We start from the raw sequence: 26,462 nt of genomic DNA, 5'->3' as shown, positions 1-26,462 counted from the left end.
TTCAGAATTTGTGGATCAAAAATATATATGTAGATAGAAACAAATGTTCATATATATATATATATATATATATATATATATATATATATATATATATATATATATATATATATATATATATATATATATATATGTGTGTGTGTCTAAAAAAAATTATTGAATAAATTATGAATAAACTGAAGGTACTTATATCTGTGCCTAGATGTATTTATTTCTTTTGATGCGAAATATAAATTATATTCAATTCATTATTAGAAAAGTAACATGTTCAAAACTTAAAGATATTGATGATGATACCAAGAGGTTTCTTTCTTACAAGAAAACTTAAATATGACAGTACGAGTCAATGATATACATTGTAACTTGAAAGAAGTCCTTACATGACACCTCTATCATCACTGTTTGGTTAAAATAAAAATCCTTAACTAGAATTAATATTACTTGAATGAATTAATTTACTGTTATACCGGTCCCAATATCATTCATATCTTTATGCTTCATCTCATTCAAAAAGAGCAATAACTCCCTTTAAAATTAAGGAAAACATGTTTAGATAAGCATTATACCCCGTTGATCTCTCTTAGCTTTCTGCCCATTAGAAATGTGGTTTTATCAAAATGTATGTCGATGTTTTTAGAGCTGTGTTTGATTAAATACCTCAATTTGTAAATATTTTCAGTCTCGTTTAACGATTTTCCATGCGATAAAAAAAACACCAAAATGATTAATTAAATAATGTCTGTATATTTATATCTAATTTTTCAAGAAGAACTTTCGAGTGTAGGTAACAAAAACTATCGATTACCAAAATATACCAATTTAAAATTATCATATACTTTTTTCTTATATATTAACTACAGACTTTAGAAAGATAATTGTTTTAAAGATAAATGATTGCAAAATAATTGTCCAAGGGTTCATTTTATATTTCTCCGTTTGATACACTTTAACATCGTTGTTCAATGACATGTTGTATTTTTGCGCGTTTAATCTAAATCTTCATTTAAGAAAATCATTTGTTATGTAAACTTGCAGCGACTAAATCATTCTCTCCTATACAGTAAACTGCACGTCGAATTGGCAATTGTATTCATTTAATTTTTTTAAAATATAAAACATTTTAATAGAAATCATCAAAGTTATCTATAATTGTTAGGCATGTTTCCTATAAATAGGAAAAAACTGTTTGACAAATTGCTGACCTTCATTTTTGAAAACAAATTTTTTTTTTTTTTAAAAACAGGAGATCAATACTATATTCTATAATATATGATGTCCGGTGAATATAATATAAAAGTAAAAAAAAAACTATACATAACAAAATATATATAGCTAAGACCCAATGAAAAATGAGAGTTAACTATTCTACAAATGACACTTTTGCATAACCTGCATATACACGTTCGTGTTTGATGATTAAAGAATTTTGCAACATCACCACCTACTTTAACCATTGATTATTAACAATCATTTTCATTACCTGGTTTTTTAAAAAATGTTTTTAAAGATTTTTCCACCATTTAGTATTTTTTTCCACATTACATGATTTTTTTCACCCATGATAATAAAAAATTTTATGTAATGGAAAACCTTTACAATTTTCTACTTTGCAACAAATATATCATCGATAAAACTTATCATAACTTACAAAGTCTTGTACTAATGAGGTGTTAGAGCTAGATCAATTTCAAAATGTATGACATAACGCCTTTATTTTTTTATGGACCTTATAAAGGAGATTAAAGTTTTCAGTGGTAAAATGTAAAGTAACTTGTGTTTTATAATCAAATGTTCATTTGCCAAAACACACGATCATTTACAATTAACAAATAAATCAATATTTTTACATTTAATTATAAACTTCTTTTGAGGTATCAGTTTTATAAATCACCATATATTTAATTTCTACTAAGAATTTTCTCCACAATTTTTTTTTACAATTTAATTGTGTTTCAAGTAACTATAAAAGAAACAAAAACATAATTAATATATATCTACCATAAATGAATTATTTTATGTTAGTTACGCACTCTTTTAACTGTGTATAACAAATTGCTATTGTTCAATTGTGTTGTGCTTTATACTTTTAACATTTACATTGCGCGGATTATTTCGTAATGATGGAAACAATTAGTGCTACGTCTAGAGCACTAACTCCATGAACTTGCACGGACTGACCTAAGATTTTCAAATGGTTGTAAACTATAGTATTCTTTTTATTGTAAAAAAATAATTGGCTGCTCATTCCCTGTAAGGAGTTAATCAAAATATTGATAATCAAGTTATTAGTCCCCTTTCGATGATACGTGGGTCATTATCGCGCTTTGTCAGTCATTCTGTCCCCTCTTCGTTTTCCAGACAGACTTTTTTCGTTATGGCAAATTGATTTCAAACTTCTTGTGTAGCTTCATAAAGACCCCTGCAGAAAAAAATTTAACTGAATTTACATTTAATCAAAAGGCATTTACGTATTGAAATTTTAATTGTGACTCCTATTTACGCTCAAGTTAGATCAGTGTTCCAATAAATGAGGGTAAAAAAATTAAAATATGACATATTGTGCAAGTCCTATCGTACCTTTGCATCAAACATCAGTTATCACTCATCAAGCTCGACTTGCTGTACGTTTTATCCACATGTTTTAAACTTTTTAAAAAAATTAAAGTTTTGAAAATATCTTGTATTCATGATCGGGTTAATGCTACGCCAATGCCTCTATTTACCAAAATGGACCAAAATATGATAAAGAAATGAAATTATTATTTTCTTTTGTGGTTCATTTGGGCTACAAAGGTCGCAATCAATACAGAAACAGTTTTATTTTGCAATACTAGCTACCTTAATGCCCAAATAAAACAACAAAGATTTTATTGTTTTCATAAGACGAAAGAGAAAAGTACTTGATTTGTATATTTAATAGTTTTATTGCATAGATAACAAATATAAATATACTATCACAGTTTTAAAATGGCATCGATACAAAAAATAAACAAGTCTATGGTTTCAGAAAATGTTAGTAAAAATGTAGATGTACGTATAATATGAAGGTTGCATCAAAATCACATTATAAGTGATCCAAAATAAAAAAAAATAGCAAAAGAAAATAAAGCTTATATATGTGCCCTTTTCTATGCTAAAACATATTTTTTGATGAATTATGTAAAAATATGTTCTCTTGATATTAAAACAAAATCATCTAATTCATAAAGAAAACATATAAGTAAATATCTTAATGTTCCAACAATTGAAACGTAAAGCACCAAAATGATATAATGCATGACAAAAATGATAAAGCACAAGAATTACACTAAAATTTCAACGATATATGCTCACTTAATGGTAAATGCAAATATCAAGTTTGGAGTACGGAACAACTATTATCTCCTTATCGTTTTTAAATGAATAGTATTATGGAAAATCAAGTTGCTAAATCATTGATGCATTAAAAAAATCAAGTTAAAAACAATACAATGGATTAATGGTTTACATGTATGTACTTCTATTATTCATTTTTTTGTAAGAAAAGTCATTCCGAGTCTCTATTGTTATCCAGTAAATTGTTTGCTCTTTATTTATGTTATATGAATTTTTTCTTCTCATTACACACTTCGATATTTATCCTAAAAATTGAAGTTAGATGTACATATAATAATAGCATAATTAAATAGCAAGAGATTTTTTAACAATACAGCGCATACCGGTATAGAAATAGATTTTTTTTTGTAAAAACTATTTGGAAGACAAGTGCAACATTTTTCAAAGAAAATTACATTTTTTCTCACACATTTAAAAATACATATATGTGTTACCAACCATGCGCATCTAAATTTAATTGTTAAGTAATATTTATTTTTTATTTGGTTAATTGTGCATGCGCGTTGAATAAGAAGATTTCGAGAAAATAGTTTTATCAAATAACGTAACAAGATTTTGCATGATATTTCAATGAAATGAACTGAAATTGGAATTCCGCGATCTATATATTAATTTGGCACGAAAGTGATGCAATTAATAAATGCGTAATATTTCTGCAGCTTTAAAGTTCTGTTTCCTTTACAGGATCCATCAATTGCATAACGAGGTCAAAAGAAGTGGGCGGGGTTTCACTCAGCCAACATTTGTTTACGATATCCAGTAGCTGGAAAAGAACAGAAGCCATGCATCAGATTAATTTTGAGCAACATCTTGTTAACAAATAACTAAACTTTCAAAGTAAAACATTCTTAACAAAAATCTTAAAAAATCAATGATGAGGGTTTATATGTTATCCGGAAATTGCTCAACTCAATTTAATGGTCTATAGTTAAAACAAACTCAATTCGCACGGCATAATACAAAGGTAGATACTTGTGTTTAAAGCAATTTCAGTGTATAAGATATCTTCAAATTGGATAAAATTTATTTTTAAATCAGTTCAGCTTTTTCGAAATCATAGGCTTACATATCTTGCGTTACTTTCCCCCCAAGTTTTTTTTACAATGTCCGAACAGACCCTAGATACTTTATTACAAGAGAGTCAGAAGGGCAATGATTTATTGTTAAATAAAGCAAGCCCTCTCTTTTAACAAATGTGTTGGTTCTTATGTTTATTGAGCAAAAATGTCATACCTGGCTTCCTACTTCACCAAGTTGGCCAGCTTGTTTAAGCTTGATTTTCATCATGTTAAATCCTTCATGTGTTGCTGGTAACAAATCATTAAAAGACACAAGGTGAAGGGCTGAAGTCAGTTTTTGGCAATTCGTTACATGTTTGTCCGATACTCCTTCTTTCAAAGGCACATTTATTATGATTCTTTCTTCCTCTCTTCCGTGGTCATGGACCGGTTGAATATCAAATTGTTGATCAGTTTGCGTAGGTTTTCCATTTTCAGGAAGAAGAGGAGAATCAAAATCGGGATCCAAAATCGGAGGGTGGGGCTGATTATGTTCTGGTGTTTGTTTTTTAGAGTAAAGGCGATCTATGTACAATTCGGCATCTACCATTAAAGCAGATGGGTTTTGGGGATTATGATTTGGTGAAACTTGATTTGAATTACCCAATGTTCCATTGTGAGTACTAGATGTTTCCGAGTCCTCGCTTTGTGGCTGATTAAACATAGCAACTTCGTTCTCAGATACATGTGTAAAGGAATCGTCAAGAATACCATTGTTAGGAGCGTAATTAGGAGATAGATGGCTACCATTTGGAGATTTATGTACAGGAGAATGGTTTGAACTAACAGGACTTTCTCTAACAATGTCGTCCAAACCCAACGTAGTCTGTTGACCATCTAATTTATTTTTCTTTCCTTGATCAATTCTTGATTTCCTATTGAGAGAACCGTAGGTCCGACCAGGAATTAGTTTTTTATCTCTTTCAGTTTGGAAAAAACCTTGTGAATCTAAATTTATGAACAATTTCTCGTCTTCTGGCTGTAAACGTTGCGTTTCACTGTCTTCTTCATTCAACTGACAGCTTGATCCATTTGGGTTTTCGTTCACGGCCACTTCTGAAACTCGGAGTGGAACTCCTTTCTTAACAAGTTCCCTATACCGTCTTGCGGCATCGGCAGTGTGACTGCTTGCCATCACATTTGGACCTCTCATCTCTTTAGATATTCCTGGTGTTTTGGGACGATTACTACTTGGTGTTTTAGGACGACTTGAACAAGATGGGTTAAATATCTCACCGCCTGACATTTTATCAACACGGGGGGAACTTACTCTTTCAATTTCATTGTCAAAGTCCATTTCCTTAGTTTGGTCTGGAGATGCTGAAGAAACTTCAATGATTCGGGAAAGACTTGATGTTGGGCGAAATTCTTCTTTCCCTTCAACTAGTTCTACTTCATCTTCAGGAAGACACTCGATCTCAAGATCTGGTGAATCGGTCACAGTTTCAACAATCCTAGAATTTATCCCAGTTAGACAAAATGTTTTTTCGGACATAGGTATTGATTGTTTACTGTATTGACTCGAAGAGCTTTTAATATCCGTCACTACAGTATCTTGTTTTCTGGGATTTGACCTTCTAGCCTTGGTTTCATGAAAAGCTGAATCATCAGAAAGATAATTGCTTTGGGGACCATGCGAAGATATTTCGCTGCTCTCACTGTCAAACCCACTGTCGACATTTTTCCTTAATCTGCTTTGAATTACCTTTTTCATATAAACTTCCTTGGCAGGTGCATCGACATCTGTCGCAAAGTCATCGGTATCAGCATCAGCTTGGGAAGACAGAGAGGTTAATTCGCCACTTGTAAGCGAAACATCTGCGTGTCGACCTCTTATTGAGCCCCTGCTACTGAAGCTGTCTGTACTGCTGAAACTTGAGAATCTATTCAGGTTTGTTTTTAACTGTTTATCAGTAATGAACCTTTTTTCTACACTGTCCTTTTTCGGAGCCTGAATATAATGTCGTTTGAAATGTGCGTCTTCTTTTTCCTTAACATTTGGCTGGTTTGTTTCGATAACTTCGAAATTATTTTCAATTCTTTGCTCATTTTCTTTATTTTCTGTATGTGTTTGTACGCTTAGTTTTTTAACATTTGCAAATTTTACATCCAACTTTTCATTCTTACTGTTTGTTCTTTGAAAACTAAAATCTCTCGATTTTCCACTGAGAGCTCTTTTAAGTGCATTTCGGGCTTTTGATCGTTTATGTTCGTTATCTTCTTTATCTTCCATGTTTTGGCAAATTTCCTTTTCGGATGGAGGTGGTGGTGCTGGGTGCTTTTTAATCGATTTGGATCGTTCTTTTTTCTTCGTAGATTTTTTGTCCTGATTCATCGCTTTTGTTTCCTGTGGTTCTTGGATAGACTGAACTTTAATTTTATTCGTCTTTTTATCCCGCACCAGTTGATGAGATTTACTGTTTGAGTACGATTCTTCCTCGTCCGTGGCTTCAGTTGCTTCCATTATTTCCTGAAGACCCGAATTTGTTCGATGTAAGACCTGAGTCCCTGAAAAAGTTCGATGCACGGGGAGAGACATGATTTGTGAACCAGATGATGTTCTGTGAAGAGAACGAACTGGTTGTAACTTTTTAACGAACACACCTTGCAACTCGTCATAATAATCAACAAGTTCAAAGCGCTGAGGTCCTGGTCCATCATATTGCCAGTATGCTTTTGGTCTTGAACCTATCCTGTCTCGAGCATTCATTATCTCACTTAGTTTAGGTCTATTCCTTGGAGAATCCAGAGAATCTGCCATTCCCGGAAGACAATCAATAATTTGATCTAAGTCGTCTCTTTCAATATCAATAGATTCCAAAGGAAGGGGTAAATTTGACCAAAGCGAGGCTCTTGAATCAGCAGACACTGTATTTTTCAAACCATGTGGACGATACTCCATGTCGCTACGAATGCTCCACTGATCACTTTTTTGTGACACTGTTCGATGTAACGAGTTTTCGGACTGGAAAGATTGAATTGAATTCTTTGAATCTTGTCTCATTTTTTTATTCATTTTGTATCTATCAAATGGAATTTCTATTTCTTCCATTTCTTCCTCTGATATTTCACCAGCAGATGAATCTTCTTTATCATTAGATTTAAATGCAGATACAGTTGTTTCAGAGCCAGTTAAGTTTTTCAATATAGAGACCGGTTTAGATAAAAGGCGTTTGCTGTTAGATTTCTTGATATCTTTATTTTTGCCTTTGATTTCAAATGCCTGTCCTTCAAGAGTTCTGGAATGAGATTTTTTACCCTTTCCCTTTTTCTTTTCCATGGGGGATTCAGTCCTTCCCTGAGCACTTTCTTGAATCGTGCTTCTTTTGTGAAACACCTCAGTTACTTCAGAACGAGCAGACGTTTGTTGTTGTAATATGTCATCTGGTTCAGGAGTTCCACTTCTTCCATTAAAGAGAGTAGTTGCAGACTGCGCTGAGGGAGATCTATGTATCATTCTCTGTCGATCTGGAGATACTGTTTTTGACCTTGTGCTGCGCCGTGATTGCGCTGACATTGGGCGACTTCCTGGCGACATACTTCTACTGCGTCGTCTTACTTCTTCGATCATTTCATATGGTGACCGTATACCATTGGCTGGTTGCCTTCTCACGTAGTGATCTATATCTGAATCATCAGATGGGTCATTCATGAGACCAAAATCCGAATGATGGGTCTCAGGGAGTATACTGGGCATCACAACAAAATTTCCGTTTCTTTTGATGAGATCGTTTGGATCTTGATCATAGTCCCATTCATATTGCATGCTTAGGAAGCGTCGCTCACATGATTTTGTCACAATTTCCAGTGCAACCAATGCAAACGATCTGATGTCTGGTAAGAAGAACTGTCGTTTGCTGCACACAGCTGTCTCTGTCTGCTGCATTGATCCGTAAATTTGTGTATGCTCAAAATCACCAATAGCTGCCCTCATAACCATATTCTGAAACGAATAAATCAAATTTCATTGTATATTATATTTATCAGCAAAATGCTAAACTTTACATACCACAAATATCATATTTTTTTTCAACAGTGAAACATAATTGGTCATTAAGCAAAGTAAAATAAAAAAGAAATGTAAAGGAGAACAGGTATTACTTAAGGATGATTATGTTGAAGATCGATAGCAACAAGATTTTACCCGCATTATAGTTGGAAAGGTAATAAATGAAACGTAAAAAAAAATCTACAGCTTTTGCAAACCAGGTTTTTTTTTTAATTTAATATCGTAGCAATTGGAGAATACATAAATAAGCACCATAAATAAACGTAAATTTGTTAGTATAATGCTACATATTTGGTATATATATGCTTATTGGAAAGACAAGAATGGAAATTCTCTGCATGAACCTCCTACCCTATAAATTGGCCTGTTGTACTCTTTTTCCTAGTGAAGGTCAAAATGTTAAATGAATACATGCATGCCTATGAAAATCAATACCATCATGCATTTCATGCAATCGAGTAAAATTGCGAAAGCTCTATAATAATGTAAGAAAACCTTTGTAATATAATTTAGCCGAGCTTTTTAAATATTAATTGTATCTAAAGCATATATGTACATGTATATATTTCATTCACTCAACTATTAAAATAATTCCATGTACACTAGATTTGTGTGAAGTAACCTTAATTATTTCTTTTGCTGAATTGTAAATGTCTAACGAAGACTAAAATAAAAAAAATGTTCAAATCAAATGAAATCAAATAGAAACAAAACCTAGTTTGTCTACGTAATACAAGATTTTGTTTTTCAATCTCGAATCAGGATATGTAGTATACATGTAAATAAAATATTTCAATTTACCGGAAGGGATCCTTTGAGGTAGATGCAGGAAGAACTGAGGTTGTTATGGAGAATATTTTGGCTATGAAGATAGAAAAGTCCCTCTGCAATATCATGAACGACCATCCTTTGACACGTTTCCGGAAGTGAAACGTCTTTCTGAAATAGTTCTTCCAGGCTTCCATTATTTGTCAGCTCCAGACAAATAATCCTGAATTATAATAAAATCAAATTTAAGAAGTAAAAAAACTTTTTAAAAAAATGAATATTCCATTAAAGATTTCTAGAAAAACAACTACGCATGCAAAAGACCAAACAAGACAATGTGAACAACATGTATATATCTGTAAAAGTGAACAAAATGTTATAATACAAATAAAATTGATTTAGAAAAAAAAATGATATTATTGCATAACATATGTTCTTTATTCTATGAATTGCATTTTTGTAAGTCACAGACACATTTAATATCAGATATACGAAAAACTTCTGTAAAATTATAATTTTGCATGGTATGCATTTTTTTTGGTGCTTGACATTTTAACAATAAGGAATTCCTTTATTTCTGTAAATATTATCGTTTCACATCATTAATTCATCGAGTTTTAACAACCATTGTCTAAAAGTCTCATCATTTTTTCACAATATTCAAGCAGAATTATGCAATAATGTTTGACAAACGTAATCAACAATAAAAGGTAATTTTGATCACATTTCGATCAATTAAAAGTAGCGTAATAAGCTATAGCCTCTGTTAAAGTAAATTTAGACAATTCTTGTAAGAAATGTTTGTACTGCATAACGAATCGACAACTTTAAATGACGTTCAAAAATCAATACTTTGAATGCTAGTGAATGGATTTTGGTAAAAGGACTGCTACTACTTATGTAATACTTTGCTAGGAATTATGAAATACGGCATATACATACTGATTTGTAAAATTTATAATGAAAGTCATTAACGTTTCTTAGCTTGTAAATTACGTCACATGTTTCAATGCATGTTGGCGGCCATTTTGCAAACTGTAAAATCGTGTACCTTGAGTCACTAGTTATTATCTCCCCTGTGATCAACGTCATCGTTTCGTAGTAAGGGTTGGAGCTGCTGGTCCACAGACATTGCAGAAGGCTCGGATGCTGCGCCTTCCTGAGCATGCCCAGTACAACAATTTCCTGTGCCCAAGCTTTGACGTTGTTTGAACCATAAACCTTCATAAGACCCCGTCTGACAGTTCCCCTGGATACACTCCATGTTGCCTTCAATCGTAGCTTTCCGGCTTCCTGCAAAATGTATTTTAAAATGTCGTGATTTTCATATTTGTTTCCTTTATTTAATGAATTATAATTTTCATTTAAACATCTTTAAAAATTGTTGGCTGTTAATGGTATATTTTGCCCTGTCTTTAACTTCTTAATATAAACGTTTATTCTTAACCATAGAAACGACCTGCGTGCAAGATAGTTGTAATAATTACGGTGGTTTTAATAAAGTGTCGTGATGATGCAAGTAATAAACTGCAGTTATCGACTTACGTATTAAGATATACCTTTCTAAATAAATTTATCAGGTATTGTATATTGACACTTTAATTGCCTGTTTTGGGGTAGTAAAATGCATTTATTCATGTAATTTGAGTTAAAGTACAAAAATCATTGCATATCTCCTCTAGCTTGTCAAGAAGGAAGGCCAACTTGATTCTTTACGACCGATCGATTCAGAAAACAAACAAATCATCAAACATTTACTGAAACACAGCCTTTTTCTAGAGATGTATTCAAGAACACTGTTTGGTTTTTGGTACCAGCTACTTGAGAAGTGCTGTGCGTGACAGAAGTTTACAAACCGATTTCAGCGGCCCACTTGACTGTTTCTGGGCATAAAGACAAATTATAAACTCTCCTTACAGCTCCGATTTAACTGTAACGAAATCAGGTCTACTTTTTCTGTGTTTTATTTCCAATTATATGCCTTTTAGGTTTTATCATTGTTTTCTTGTTATAGTGCGGAGCGGTGGAGATAAATTGCTAGCTAATATTTATTCAATGCATTGATTTATTTCAATATTTTGTGAAAACCCCTGGTAAACATAACACTAACTGGTGTCTCCTCTCCAAAGAGAGATGGGGGATGGGTTAAAATAAAATGTATATATGTTCTAGAAGGTAAGGTAAATGAACATATATGTATGCATTATCTAAATGGTATCAATAACCAAAAAGGACAAAATGAAGGTATTAAATTTCTAAATTGAATGTAAACAGAGCTAACAAAGTTTTGAAAAATACATTCAAAATACAATTGGGTTTTAATGGTTCTTTCTGGAGTTCTAAATAGTAGTTAAAAAGTACGCATCTAGTTATACATAAAAATTCAGATGATATTTTGAAAACATTCAGATCAATAGTCTCTTTTGAGATGTATTGAGACAAAATCAAATCATTGAAATCCACTTTAATTGATAATGTATATTAATTTCACTTTTCAAGCAATGGATAGCCATTAACTTGCAAAATTATGCCTAAATCTTGGCTCTTCATATATTCTGTTGAAATGTGGGTTTTCTTTACAGGAGTTTCCGTGATAAATTGGTATCTAATCTAATGGGGTCTCCTTTTGCCAAATCCAAAGGTTTAAAGGGATAATATCGGTGAAAAAAGAGTTAAAGCAATACATGACATTGAAATTTTTATCAATTCAGGATAATAAATGATTTTGGCTTTATGTTAAGTTGAGATATCGAATGAATAATGGTTTTTTATTGTTGACTTAATATCCATTAAATATTTGAAATGCATTATAATGCACACTTTTTGATATAAAAATTGACTTTTGGCAGTGTATAAATTTTAAAGATCGACATCATCTAAATGAACTTTCACCAAATTAGTTCTTTCATTTCATTTCTCCTTTCTTAATAATTTACAGAGACCTTATTTTGGAAATGATCTTTGATAACATTTGCAGGTTCTGTATAAATCTTAAAAACTATTCCGGATATACCTTAAGGCCTTTCATTATACGAAAACATCTCTATCATTTCTCTTTCATGACATTTTGAAAGGTTTGAAAAGTATAATGTCTAAAGTCGAACATCTTTTACACTTAAATGGGATTAAAATTTACATATAAAAAGTTAGGACTTCAATAAATTCTAAAAGCTGTAATAACACGCTGATGAGGAGATATAAAAATCATCTCTTATGAGGAGATATGAAAATCATCTCGAATCCATTTACGACCCCCCCCCCCTTCGTATTACTAAATTAGGACTCAATTCAAAGGACCCATGCCTATCAAAAGCAGATAATAAATTATTTTTTTTTATTTTCCATATCAACGTCTCAATAACTGCCAAGAAGCTATTTAAGTCTTCTTAAAATAAAAATATGATTTTAATTAGACTCAGTCTTTTAAAAACGCTTTTATAGCATTGAAGATATTTCATTCATTATCTAGAAAACTTGTAACTATATTTTTTGTATAAGACAACACTTTACTTCACAAAATCAAGTTACAAAGTCTTCAAGGTAACAAAAAATTGTTAATTCTTTTCTTTACAACGTTTAATAAGACAGTTTTCAAACATAATCCTTACCCCAATCTGCAAAAAAAATAAATTGTGATAGGATATTTTAAACTAACCCGAATTCTAACACAACCCACACCTTTATCCCGTTCCAACTTTTTTGGATTTCATTTCGATAGCAAAATCCAAATCGCCCTACCCAAAAAGTTGTCAAAAATGTCCACCTTATTCGAATATGCCATCACAACTTAATAATCATAAGGTTGCGATCCAGGGGGGATTCATAAAAAAGAGTAGAGGGTTTGATTTACCCTTAGATAACGACCGGGGCATAATCACGCATAGTGACTTAATGATATGTCACCTATACTTTAATAAAGATTTCAAGGATACTAACTGTTTCGGTAAATATCAATGACAACCTCTCTCTATATACATAACCAATCATTTTGAACTTTAGTCTTTTAAAAACAGAGTTTAGAGATTAGACCCACAGAAAGCAGTTCTTTGAATCTGGTTAACGGTACGTAATGAACATATCCAAGACATGCGATTTCAGAGAATACCCTTTTAAATGTTTGAAAAAAGTGTAAATATGATTTTGTTTATTATCAAACATCTTTGACGCTCGAATTCGCCAAATTAGATTCAACAAAGACGTACGAAATGTTTCTACTCTTTATCAGAACAAGGTTAAGTCAAACAATATTTCCTTTGAAAATTTTTCAATTTAAATAGATAAAAGATTATTTTTGTGTTGGTGAGTGGGTCTCACTATTGACATTTAGTTGTGTATTCGAATATTTAAAAATGTTTGAACTTGCTAGGTAACTAGATTCGTGGTAGGGCTGTTTATCTTTGACAGAAATCTGATAGTTGCGTATATTTCAACCACCCTCTGACATCGTTAAACTTGAAGACCTCTAGGTACAATTAACTGAAAACAATTTTGCAAACGTCAAATTTAAATAATGAAATAAGAGGACTAAACAATTCATTATTTTTATTGAACAAACTTTTTATTATCCTAAACCTTTGGTATTTGCGCAAATCAACCCTTCATTTCCCAAATGTTTTATACCACATTTCTTAAAATGGCTGCTACAGTTCTGCAGTTCTATGCGAATAATAGTATTACATTTATTCCCTTCTTTTTTGTTAAGGTTTTGTGGGTATTTTTTATTTTTGGCATTTTACATTTGTAATATAGTCAATATGTGCATGTGTGAGAAAAACATCATGATTCCATGTGTAAGTGAAAAATTGTTTTAACAAAAATCATCAAAGAACATTGGTCGTTGTTTCCACTATTAATAAAAAAATATTTATATTATCTTTTTAGAGATAACTTGTTTTGCTTTCTTTCGTTGTTTTTAATTTGATCCCGAATTAACTAAAATGACATCATATAACATTATGTTGCTAACAACGGAAACCCAAATAGTTGTTCTTTTATTTATGGCGCAGAATGTGGGTAATAAAGTACATGTGCATGTATAACTTGTTTTGATATTTTATGGCCGTTTTATACTGTCGACATTAAGCACTTACAATGTTACTTTTTCAAAATAACATTTAAAACACTTCAAACATTGAAGTAAAGAAAGTTTGGGTAAATAAGACTTGATTTTTCGTATTCTTTTTCTCCAAAAGTTGGTTAAATTATTTATTCTGGCTTTTAGATTTTTAAGGAGAATAATTAGTAAAGTTTTTCGTGTAGACTTACTCGGATAAAATTTTTAATTTTAATTTCTCAATATGAAATACGAAATACAGGTAAACCCTACCGTTAATCTAAATTCATTAATATTCATTTATGCCTATTGAAATTAGTCATTGAATGTCAAAATTATATTAGACACTTATTCCTATCATTTACCATGGACGTGGAAAGCAAAACAAAGTCGTTTGATAAAAGAGTCTTTTAAGGACTTATCTTAACTTACCTCTACGTTTATCAGTTCAAGTCGCTTTAGTTTATGTTGTGGTTCTTCCACATCCCTTTTCGATCCACAGCAGCAGATGCTCCACATTGCATTGCCAAACTGAGACCACACACTATGAAGAACGGTGGCCAAACTTAAGGATACCCACACAATCCAAGTGGCGGAATCAAGATTTCCGGAATCGTAATATGTCACAAAATTAAACAAAAACAAAACAAGGAGCCACAGTATCAGCTCACATAACAGTAGCCTCTGGAACCTCTTGCCGTCAATCACTAATTGTGACTGCCAAACATTGACTGTGGAGGAATGAATTCGGTTGCTGAATCCTTTCCATAGTTTCACAGCGCTGATGACACAAGTCAGGAAGGCAACCAGAAGAGACACCCAAAGAACTCCAAAGCTCACAAGTCCCAATTCACCGCCATCTTCGTAGGGCTGAAGAATCCGTACGCATGTGATAGCAAGACTCTTTGAAAAGAGACCGCTTCCTACAGGTGTAAGAGGCAAGGTCGACAGGAGCACGGATATGAATTTCTCGGGAATGACAATGAGCAAAAACACATTTCTATGAAACGTAGAAATTTGTGAGGATTTTCCCGGGTTGTAGATCCCGAATAGAATGATCCCCGCTGTGAGGAGACCGCATATACAGTCAAAAACCCCAAAGACGATCAGAAACCCCGCGGCACGACACACTGGCTCCGATCCAGAAAGTTTAAATGAAATTGAAAGAATCAACCCTACACTTAAAAAAACATGCCCGAAATCAATAGATAGGTAGGCATACTTCCAGAGCTTAGGCAAAGAGAATTGCTTTCTCTGTTTATAAAATATTGACACAAGATTATTTAAAAGACCCACAACAGAACAGACAAGGACAATGAATGTTAATGGCGTGTTTTCAGTGTCACCCATAATGTGCTGGCCCACTGCAGTTTAAAGGGCTGATCACACATTGATTGGTGCAAGTTTTCATAACTCTTAGTATGTGTGATACTTGTCGTATCTTATATATTTAATTGGCCCTGTCTACGTGTCTCCATTTCCCCGTGCCGATAGCATGCACCTCCAGAAAACCTTCATTTATTTCTTTATGTAAATGAAGTTCTTTTTTTCTCTTGTGATTTGGCCTTTAAATGGATGCCTCAAAATAACTCTTCTTTACTCAACATGACTCTGAATTCATTAGATGTCAATGACAGTTGTATACCTGTAAAATAATTTAGAGCAAGATATAAGCATTTTATGACATTAAATTCTGTAATCACGCACAGAGCAAAGCCCTTTTATTGCCCCACTAGGGGAGGGTTTTTAAATGCTTTTTTCTTCAATCATTTAAATCATTATATAAAATGTGTTGGTGTGAAAATTCACATATACAGATGTCAATAAAATCAATACAATTTTTGCATAGAGAATGACATATGAAGCGGAATCAAGTTATCAAATGGTGTTATTTTCTTTTCTTCTCTTTTTTGTACTTTTTAAATATCCATTTGCGTAATTTGCCCTTTCATTAAAAGTTATGAGAAATGCAGAATTTTTTATAAGAAGTTATTGATTTGTCGGTAAGAAATCATTAAAGATCGTTGGAGTTCGCTTCATGTATATCAATTGTTATTCAATGCGAGTTGTCGGTAGTAAAAAGGGTTTCATTAGGCTTCACTGAAATGAATCCTGCTAAATTAGGAGAAGATTTTAAACAGAGCTAGAATTGGATTGATCTTAGCCATTGATAATCGGCATCCATTAAATGATTATAGAGGATTATTTCACGCGTCATACAGGGGATACATCATTTTTATTTGGATATGAATGCAATAGTAGATATCAGTTTGACGCATTTTTTTTTACATCGTGGAAATGGAAATTAGATTGTCGAGGGCGGGGGTGGGGTGGGGGGGGGGGGGGGGGGGGGGGGGTCGGCTGTTTTTAAGAATTTTCTTTTTCGTAGAATGTATACATGTATTCGTGGAATCATTAAACCAACATCTAATGCATTTCGAATAAAGTTTTTTTCGTAGAATAGATATTTGAAATTAGAATCGGAGCCTTAATAGCAGCAGGAAATGGACCGAAATATTGCTGATGCGGAAGCATTAATAAATAATGAAGAAATACCAAGACAACAGCGCTCCATGTAAAAGAGCTGCAGTTTCTGCAAAATATATAATTTTGCGTCGCATAAAGGAATCTTTTCACTGATGCGATTCCTATTTAGTTATCGTTGAGCAAAAGCATCCTGTTGACAATGCACACTCATAAGTTGGATATTGATAAATGAGCTAGTTGTTGTTTCGGTTAACTTGACTAATGCAGCGTTCTTGATTAAATAGCTTTTACATCATTTCAATAATGGAAGGGTAAGGATAGAAGTAAAATGTTCAGAATAAAATTCGATCGTATATATGTACCGGTATTTCCATTTGTCATAATTTATAATTTTGAGAAAGTTTTGATAATATGACATGCAAAAAGACATGCTATGGGTACCACAGGCAATGTAACTCTCTCTCTCTCTCTCTCTCTCTCTCTCTCTCTCTCTCTCTCTCTCTCTCTCTCTCTCTCTCTCTCTCTCTCTCTCTCTCTCTCTCTCTCTCTCTCTCTCTCTCTTATATTGACTTCGGTAAACATTCTCTTTGAAGATCTTATCGTAAAATCGAAGAATTCTTGAACAAAACCAAACATTCTTTTTCCAAAAGTCCCTGACAGCATAAATCTTTCTGTAAACATTTCAAACCTCGACAATGCTATCAAAATGATAGCGGAATTAGCAGTCGGATTGTAGACTCAACAGGTAACGGGTTCAAGGGGTCTCCTTGTTGAACGCATTTATCTAAATTTCTCATTTCAACTTATAAATTCTTATCTCCTTGACGTTTGTCACTCGAATCAATGAATGACAAAGTTCGGGCACCACCTGCATGGTCAAAGAAAGTTCATAGAGTGGGTACAGGATTGATGACTTTAATGAACCTCTCCGATTAACATTGTCCGTTTCACATGTTACGTGAAAGCAAACACTTGGAATGGTTATCAAAAACCTTGACAGTTCTTATTAAAACAATGCTTTGATGTTGTGAATTTTGGTGCATTTCTGGTAATATTAAACAGACAAAGGATGTGCATTAATAAAATGAAAGAATGCATCCTTCGAAACTGCATTCTATTCCATGGCAAAAGGGTTGTTATGTTTTTTTAGAATGTGGAGGAGAGAAAAATGGTTGCTACTTGTGTATTTATACAACATTTAAACCGTGGGTCAGCGTGTTTCAAAGTGACAACAAACAATTGATTGTCCAAACACTACGGAACCATTATATATGACTACCCATAGATACTTCTTAACACGTGAAATGTCTTGTTCCAAAGGAATACTTAGCGAGAGAAATCCGAAAAGCAAACAACCCTTCACAACTGGCTTGGTCCCCTAACTAAATCCAAAATCTATATAAGCATTGTCATACATATCCACCAATTGACAAATCCTTAATAATATATACGAGGGAAATAACATGGCTGCCATTGTATCAATGGGCGCGGGCCGATCGTTTATTCTTGTATTCCGACTAAACGCTAATAGATACAGTTTGAAAAAGTAGCTTTAGTGTAACGAGGTTCGATATTTTTGTTTGCCTTGCGACAATACTTAATATTAAACTGTTTTGTCAATAGTTTTAATTTCCGAAACACAGAGAAAGTAAAATGAAAGACGGGCTCTTTAAATATTTTGAGTACACATAAATTGCATTGTAGAAAAAGGTATCGTTTATTAAATAATTATTTGAGAAGAAAATGAGCTGCACTTATTTCTCAAAGAGATTGTTAAACATATAGAAACAACTTAGTCGGATTATATCGAATTATAGGCCTCCTCAGATACTTTTGAAATTAGTTTCTTAAATAAATTCGTAAAAGAAAAAGCAAAACCATTAGCAACTCTTTCACATTTTTGATATACAATGTAAATTTAAAAAAGATTTTTCTGTTGTTACCCATTACCGATTTATGTTTCTTTTATTATTATCTATGTTACATTTTCATTTTGGAAAAAAAAATTAATTAATAAATTAGTTTCCTAAAAAGTTTTTAAAATCTTATTTATGTCAATCTCCAGTATTTGATTTTTTCCTCTATGGGAGTAGATTTGTCTCATGTCAACTAGTTCTGAAATGTTCCTTGCATGCAATTTCATGGGGTTTTATTCATTTTTAATACCTGTTTTAACTTCTATTAAAACTTAAAGAGTTGTCGCTATTGTTTGAAATATGATTTTAATAGAGGTTATTTTAATAATTGGGTTACATTATAAGATCAAAGTAACTTTCCCAAACAAATCTTTTTTATCAAAGAGCCTATAAACGGAACGAACTAATCAACTTGACGAACCAGCAGAGCGAAAAATTAAACAAATCCATCTGTCACGTTGTAAATTTTAAATTGACTGGGTGGCGGTAAATACAAAATTTACAACATGTCACAACTAAATTTTGTATTTACTGTCACCCGGTAAATTCAAAATTTACAATATGACATATCGACGAAACGAATAGATTTACGGAACGAACATATCACCAACAAATCAACGAAAATTATCAACTTACAAGAATCTATCAAAGGATAGAACCTATCAAACCAAAAAACCTACGGGTTCACCTTGAGATATTTTACTTACATGTATTTCAAAGTGAAACTGTGCAATATCTTTAATTTTCCCCTCAAAATGCAGTTTACGCACTTTGCAGTGAAATTTGAAATTTTAAACGATGGAGAAACACAAAATTGCAACTGAACGAACCAATCAACGGAAAGATATTTTCAACAGAATGAACACATTTATGAAACAACGAAAACCAACCGAACAAACCTACCGTACGAATCTATATAAAAATATAAGATTGTAAACGAGTATCAACCGAATGCTAATTTGAACTTACTAGTTATCATCCGCTATACAATACTTTGTCCTCCATAGTTAGGAACGAAAATGTCCGTTTATGTGTGGGTGTGTTATGGGTTAACTGCTAGAGTTCACTTTTCAAAGGTATATCACTCGTGAAATTGATGACAGATTGAACGAGATAATGATCAATGAATAAATTTACGCGAACATTCTGTCCAGAATTGATTTCACATAGTTTCCATTAAGGTTTGTTTTTTTAAGTAACCATTCTGTGATAGTTTTTGTTTCTTTATAAACACCCTTTTTTTGCTTGCGTCAATAAAGTATTGATTCAATCAAGTTAATAGCAGCAATAACAGTTTTATGAAGAAAAAATAAACCCGATCTTGTTGATATCAGATGTGGCTGTTCATGCTATAGCAATTAGAACTCCCCAAAAAGATGCAATGCTAATTAATTATATTATTTTATTTTATTTGGTCACGACCTTTCCTTGTTTAAAATGTTCTTAAAATAGATGTATCCATAGTTTCTCTACGTTTTCCTTCGGTTTGGAGTTATCCATGATGAATCAATATGTAATTAGCAGATTTTACGGAAAATGATTATATTAATATTTATGTTCAATTTAATTGCCCTTGACTCGGTTGTCATTCGTCATGAGGCTTTAAATTATCCTATATACAATTTCACAGGTACTTGAGTTACCGATTTTTTTTTAAAATATGTATTGATTTATATAAAGAAATTGTATATATACCTACGGTTTACTAATTTAAACCTGTAAACAATGGAGGAAAAAACAAAGACGATTTGAGGGATAAAAATCCCCTCCCCTTGGCTACTGTGATAGAAAAACGCCTCTTTTGAGTCTATAATTATAAATTGAGTGACTTTAGGTCGCTAAAGGAGAATTTGATTATCATGTCATCAACTCAGAACCATAGAGAAACTTCAAAGCGGGTCTATGAGTTCAGGGCCAGAAAAACACGACTTCCTAATATGGATTCCACTCACGACAACAGTCTTTGTGCTAATCTTTTCTTTTCATAAAAACGATCTATCTCGTTTTTTTAAAGGTATACTCTGGTCGAGTTTGTTCGGGGTTTATTTTATTTTAATTTGTGAGTAGTTGCACCTTTATGAGATTAAGGCTTTTCAATAAGTATTATCGATGAATATTGGGTTTCTTTCAAAATAGCCTCTGAAATGGTAGTTAAAAGCATAAGTTTTTTTAATCAAGTTTTCACGCTCTCTGTGTCTTTTTATAACAAAATGATCATTTTCATTTAATATTAATAGAGAATATTTTAATTTTGATCTTGATATGTACATAAACAGACTACGTAAGGATTCGTAAATAGTAAATTACAGCATATACAATGCCATATAATTGATTTTATCTGCTTTGAATACCAGGTACAATATCTCATGCAAGAAAAGTGGTGGTTAAACGAAGAATGTCTTATAATGTACTTAGAAAACACGGTAATTAAAGACCTACCTTTTGATGACAAATTAGAGCGTTTATACAGGATTAAAAAGGGACACTTTTCAGTTCTTTCATTTCTATCTCAGTTTGGGCTTATCCGTATATATCAAATCACGTGAAATTATATTAACTCCCAGTGCTGTATCTTTTTCAAAATCTAATAGGAAATAATGATATTAATTTCAAAACAATTAACTTTAGCTGATTCATATAGTTCAGAAACCCGAGACGTCAAACTGCTCCATGAGTCTAGACCATTGTCAAAACTTTAAAGAGTGCCCGTCCGATTCTGTTTGTATTACAGAATCAGTTATTAATTAAATCGCGAAATTTTAATTGATAAGAGATAAGACAAACCTCTAATTGATAGGTAGTTTGCCAGATTGATAGTATCTTGACTTGAAGTTAACTATAAGTATTTATCTATGACGTTAAACATTTGCAGGAATAAGATCGAAAATCTAGGCAGCCTAACGCAATTACCGAAGACCTCTCCCCCCCCCCTCCCCCCTCTTAAATTCAATTCAAATTACATCACTCGTACCATGGTATAATCATGGTACATGACTTGTATACATGAATATTTACAATTAAGCAATTTATCAAACGTAAAACTTAAATTTCATAAAATAAGACAAAAATATATTAATGATAATTCGATTTATATAGCTTTGAATATACTTTTTCAGTCTTACCTTTCCGGTTAGTTTCCATCAAAATAACATTTGTAAATTATTTCCATTTTACGCAAAAGTCTCCGTTACACTTTAATTGCTCCGACTATAATTATTTCCTTTTCTATTGCAGCGAAACATAAACTGTCAAAATAAATGACAGAAAATGAGGGTCAAATATCACCTATCCGTCGATACATTGCAATCCACACAGTGAAAAGGAGGCGCCTCTTCTAACAAAAGTTTAAGGCAAGTTTTCAACAATATACGCGATCAACCCCAGACAATTAAGTCCATTATCATTCTACGGGATTGATCTCTGAACCATGAAGCGAGAGAGAGAAAAAAAGAAATAAATAGCTTTAAATACACACTGAGCGGTGAGATATCTGTTATTGATCGAAGCAGATAGTTCCTGCCATCGCGGATTATTGGAATTGAACAGACGTGTTGGGACCTTATTACATGTAGTAGTACCCAACTACCGAGTGCTTGCCAAAGTTCTTATCAGGTCCCCTCAAGAGGACCCTTGTGATATATCTGTTGGTTTTACTTTTTGGTCCTTGATAACAAGTACTGTCACCCATTGGATCAATAACTTGGTGAATCGTGGGGTGAAGTTTTTACCCAGTCCCCCAGGTGCCATGTTAAATTCTCCAGGATGCATGCAGTGAACTTGATTAAAATTATGTAAATCATAAATTATGTATTTCAGAGGAAAATTTATTTAGGTTTTGTTTTTCCGGGACTAGAAATCGATACAGCAAGTGTTGATTTTTAATTTTTTAATGAAATTTTAATGGCAAATTATAAAAAATTATCATAGAAATTTAGGACCTGAACATAAACAAATTAGCCAATGAACTTGAAATAATAAAATATGTATATATAAGTTCATTTCTTATTAACAAATGACACTTTTCGTGTAGAGGCAATGAGTTGCAAAGTCATTCTTTACAATGAAAAAAAAAACCACACACACAATCAAAAGAATATTTGGTATTCGTTTTAAAGTTTTTTCATGAAAGCTCTTTTCTTTTTTACCGACACTTAAATAAAACCAAGCAGATTTAAACATTTTGGAATTACATCTTTGTATGCGCAATTTTAACCCACTCATACCCGTAGTGACAATATTAAAACTCTTGCAATTCAGACCCCTTCGAAGCAATTAACTGGAAGAATGGCGAAGTACATAATCCAAGCAAAACACTTATTGGATCATTAAGCGGTTATTTCGATATCAATGGTGAAGCTGCCACAATTGTGAATCAACTCAAATTAACCGCCATACTGTACAGATCAGTGTCAACATGAGTGTTGTTTTCATTTCAAATATAAAACTAATGGACAATTCAATGTTGCATTGGATTCCGTGCTTGAAATTGATATATTTATCGTATAATCCATTATGCAGAGGGCAAACATAGGTCAAGTTAGTTTTTAACCGTACGTCATCATATTGAAAGATTATCTGCAGTATAAAGTTTGTTTTGTCGATATACCCATCGTAGGTCCTTCATGATTTGTCAAAATACTTCCATAACAATGATAAAATGTGTTTTTTATCAAACTTGTTTCATCATGAAGTTCTTGCTAATCAGTATCGCTATATTTGTAAGCGGTCGTCGTTCAACGCTAAAACATGCGTTGAATTAATGCGATGAGGAAATGTCTATATAACAAGTAAGACCACACGGAAGTACAGTGCTACATCTTGTACTAGATGAATGCTAATCAAAATTTCATGCATTAAGTATTGTTTTTACATTAGTCACTGAACTAGGCAATATTTAGGTTCCCGCAGTTTGTATGGGCGTATGCTGACACATGTCGGCAATCTACTGAACAATTGTGCAGCGCTGGAAGAACATTTGTATAGAACCATTTTAACAACACCTTGGACTTTCGGTATGACGTAGCTCTCTATTTCTTGCATCGATTGCGTAGTATTAGCTCAAAAGCCAGACAAGTACTGTTGATTTCAAAGAGCCATGGCTCAGTGGCGAACAATGAAATAGACAGGTCTACGTCACAACTACACAAAGTCCAAACTCTTGTTTAAATGGTTCTGAGAGTATGATTATAATTATTTCTGCGACTGTAAAACAAAATCTTGCATTTTGAGAATGTCGTATATACTTTGCAAAAAGGAGGATGGTTATGAGAGGCCACGTAAATTACTAGTAATGCTAATGAGGACCAGTACGTTACATAAAGAGAACAGCTAAATCTTCCATATGTAGAAGTTTACAACAATTATTGCGTGGACCCTGAGGTCCACGCAGAAAATATATAAGCGAGGTTAAACCGGATGCTATGGGGAAAATTCAGCCTGCGCATGAGCTAGCCTGGTTCCTGTGCGTAATGGGTAGCTCAGGGAACCAGGCTAACACACGTTTATCTGAATCGGGATCGGGACACATATGCACACATAAGTTCAAAGGCGCTGTAAAGTTGTCGGTAAACAGTACAGAAACAAAGTATTCCTTTTAAAGAAATGATTGGCATGTGATATGAACTATCAGAATTACGAAATAAGCCAAAACTACAACATGCATCAAATAGCATAATTAGCAATGTTTTGTTGTTTTTCCGAATACACAACTTTTATAAAAGGCGAAGCTAGGGTACTTCCCGATTAAATTTTTTTAAGCATTAAAGTATGATTGAATAATTATGTCCCTGTATAAAAGTTAAAATCTCAAGAAAAATGCATCAAAATATGAAATTTTTAATTTACAAAAAGCTGTCTCTGCATAGTTAACAAAGTAGTGCGAATCATAATGTGTGCGCAAGTACTAAAATTCACCGAATGCCTGATACTATACATGCAAACTTCATTCATAGATAGATCATAATTATTTTTAGTAGTATGAACACTTTAAATTCTGAGATAAAAAGTCAGGGCTATAAATATATGTATACGTAATACAACGTACAAATTTAGTGATTAAAAGCAGAGGGCTAGAGTCGGTGGAATCTCTGATAGTCTTAAAAGGCTTTCACGTTTTCGTTGGAAACACATGCAAATGGTCCACGTATTGTAGTCCTTTTTTAAAGGACAGCAACTTGTTTGGAAGTGTATGTCTGTGCATCCTGTGCTTCCAATGTAGCTAAATCCACAGAAGTAACAAGAGGCCAATAGGCCTTAACGGTCACCTGAGTAGCATATATAACCCATACACAAACTTGTCGAGGAGACTCATAATATTACTTATTAGGTTTGTTACTGAATAGAAGGCAAGGCGAAGCGTTTTGTTTTGTCGAGGACCTAAAGTTTGATATGTAAACAAACGTTTGTGTAGAAAATCAGTTCAAATAACGTTACGTCCGCCATGTTGCCCTATAAATTTTGACGCTTGCCTTTTAAAGAAATTTGTAAGGCAGCCACGTGACGCGTTTCATCCAATGACGTCGCGACATTCTAGTCCGAGGCAAAACAAATGCATTTAATTGGGTTTCATTCTGGAGTAGAAATATTATAAATTTGTAATGACGACCACCTCCCTGCCTGGAATATTTCAAAAGAATACTATGAAACCTATAATTTTGGCGAAAAGCATAAAGATCTGGCTACACAATCATGAATTCAGTTTTCCTTTCAGGTGTGTGGAAGTAAAGAAGATAATTTTTAAACATTATATGCATCAACACCTATACATCCATTTTGACAATGTCCTAGAGTCAAAAAACATACTCCAGGGGACAAAATTTAAAATTTTAGTAGAGGGCTTTGTGGTAAACATAATTATGAAGTCAGTTTTTCATACAGATGTGTGAGAATAGAGAGGAAGATTTTTAAACATTATATGCCTTAAAACTATATTGCCATATTGCCCCCCATGTCCTGAACTCCTGACCCAGGGGCCATGAATTTCACAATTTAAGTAGAGGAGTTAGTGGACATCATAACCATGTATTCTGTTGTAAAACAAAATGTGAAATTGATGTGTGGGAGTAAAGAAGAAGATTTTCTAAGATTTAATACATTTTTACTATATGGCCATATTGGTCCCACCTTAGAGTCTGAACCCCTGACACAGGGGTCATGAATTTCACAATTTTGGTAGAGGGCTTCATGGACATCATAATCATGTATTTAGTTTTGAACAAATACATACGGAAGTAGAGAGGAAGATTTTATAAGATTTAATACATTTTAACTATATAGCCATATTGGCCCCACCCTAGAGCCGAAACCCCTGACACAGGGATCATGAATTTCACATTTTGGTAGAGGGCTTCATGGACATCATAATCATGCATTTAGTTTTTAACAAATATATATGGGAGTAGAGAAGACGATTTTCTAAGATTTAATACATTTTTACTGTATGGCCATAATGGGCCCACCTGAGAGCCTGAACCCCTGACACATGGGTCATGAATTTCACATTTTGGTAGAGGGCTTCATGGACATCATAACCATGCAACCAGTTTTTTCCTTATATGTATGGGAGTAGAGAAGAAGATTTTTGAAAATTTGGCGGTTTTTTTTTTGTTGTTGCAAATTTGGCCCCACCTGTGGTGCCCCGGGGGTGGTAGAGCCATGCATTTCACAATTTAGATTCTTCTTACCATAGAGATGTCTCACACCAAAAATAGTAACAACCAGCCTTGTAGTTTTTAAGAAGAAGTTAAAAATGTAAAATTGTTAATGCACGACGGACGACGCACGACGACGGACGAAAA

At 33.0% G+C, this 26,462-nt stretch overlaps 1 protein-coding gene across 3 annotated transcripts; it reads right to left on the bottom strand.

The window, feature by feature from the left end:
* Positions 1 to 2,918: 2,918 nt before the first annotated feature.
* Positions 2,919 to 22,120, bottom strand: LOC105346927 (uncharacterized). Of its 3 annotated transcripts, none has more exons than XM_011455711.4 (7): positions 21,789 to 22,120; positions 14,696 to 15,908; positions 10,262 to 10,503; positions 9,244 to 9,433; positions 8,794 to 8,823; positions 4,609 to 8,376; positions 2,919 to 4,138 (listed from the first exon to the last, which is right to left on the bottom strand). In XM_011455711.4, the coding sequence occupies exons 2-7, from the start codon at positions 15,611 to 15,613 to the stop codon at positions 4,037 to 4,039; spliced, it is 5,250 nt and encodes a 1,749-aa protein (XP_011454013.3). In that variant the 5' UTR covers positions 15,614 to 15,908; positions 21,789 to 22,120; the 3' UTR covers positions 2,919 to 4,036. The 3 variants fall into 3 exon arrangements, with proteins under 3 accessions (XP_011454013.3, XP_011454014.3, XP_011454015.3); XM_011455712.4 differs by lacking the exon at positions 21,789 to 22,120 and adding an exon at positions 21,106 to 21,232; XM_011455713.4 differs by lacking the exon at positions 8,794 to 8,823 and having other exon boundaries at positions 21,789 to 22,119.
* Positions 22,121 to 26,462: the final 4,342 nt, after the last annotated feature.

This window comes from Magallana gigas, chromosome 6 (assembly GCF_963853765.1).
Source record: "Magallana gigas chromosome 6, xbMagGiga1.1, whole genome shotgun sequence".
NCBI lineage: Eukaryota > Metazoa > Mollusca > Bivalvia > Ostreida > Ostreidae > Magallana > Magallana gigas.
The sequence above is the reverse complement of the archived record's forward strand: the minus strand, read 5'-3'. Positions and strand labels throughout refer to the sequence as shown.

What these genes read in the sequence shown, in the direction of transcription:
- LOC105346927 (XM_011455711.4), bottom strand. Translation starts at nt 15,613, where the DNA reads ATGGGTGACACTGAAAACACGCCATTAACATTCATTGTCCTTGTCTGT. An exon ending in ATAATAACTAGTGACTCAAG is followed by an intron (nt 9,434 to 10,261) that starts GTACACGATTTT and finishes ATTATAATTCAG; the next exon opens with GATTATTTGTCTGGAGCTGA. An exon ending in ACCTCAAAGGATCCCTTCCG is followed by an intron (nt 8,824 to 9,243) that starts GTAAATTGAAAT and finishes GACCTTCACTAG; the next exon opens with GAAAAAGAGTACAACAGGCC.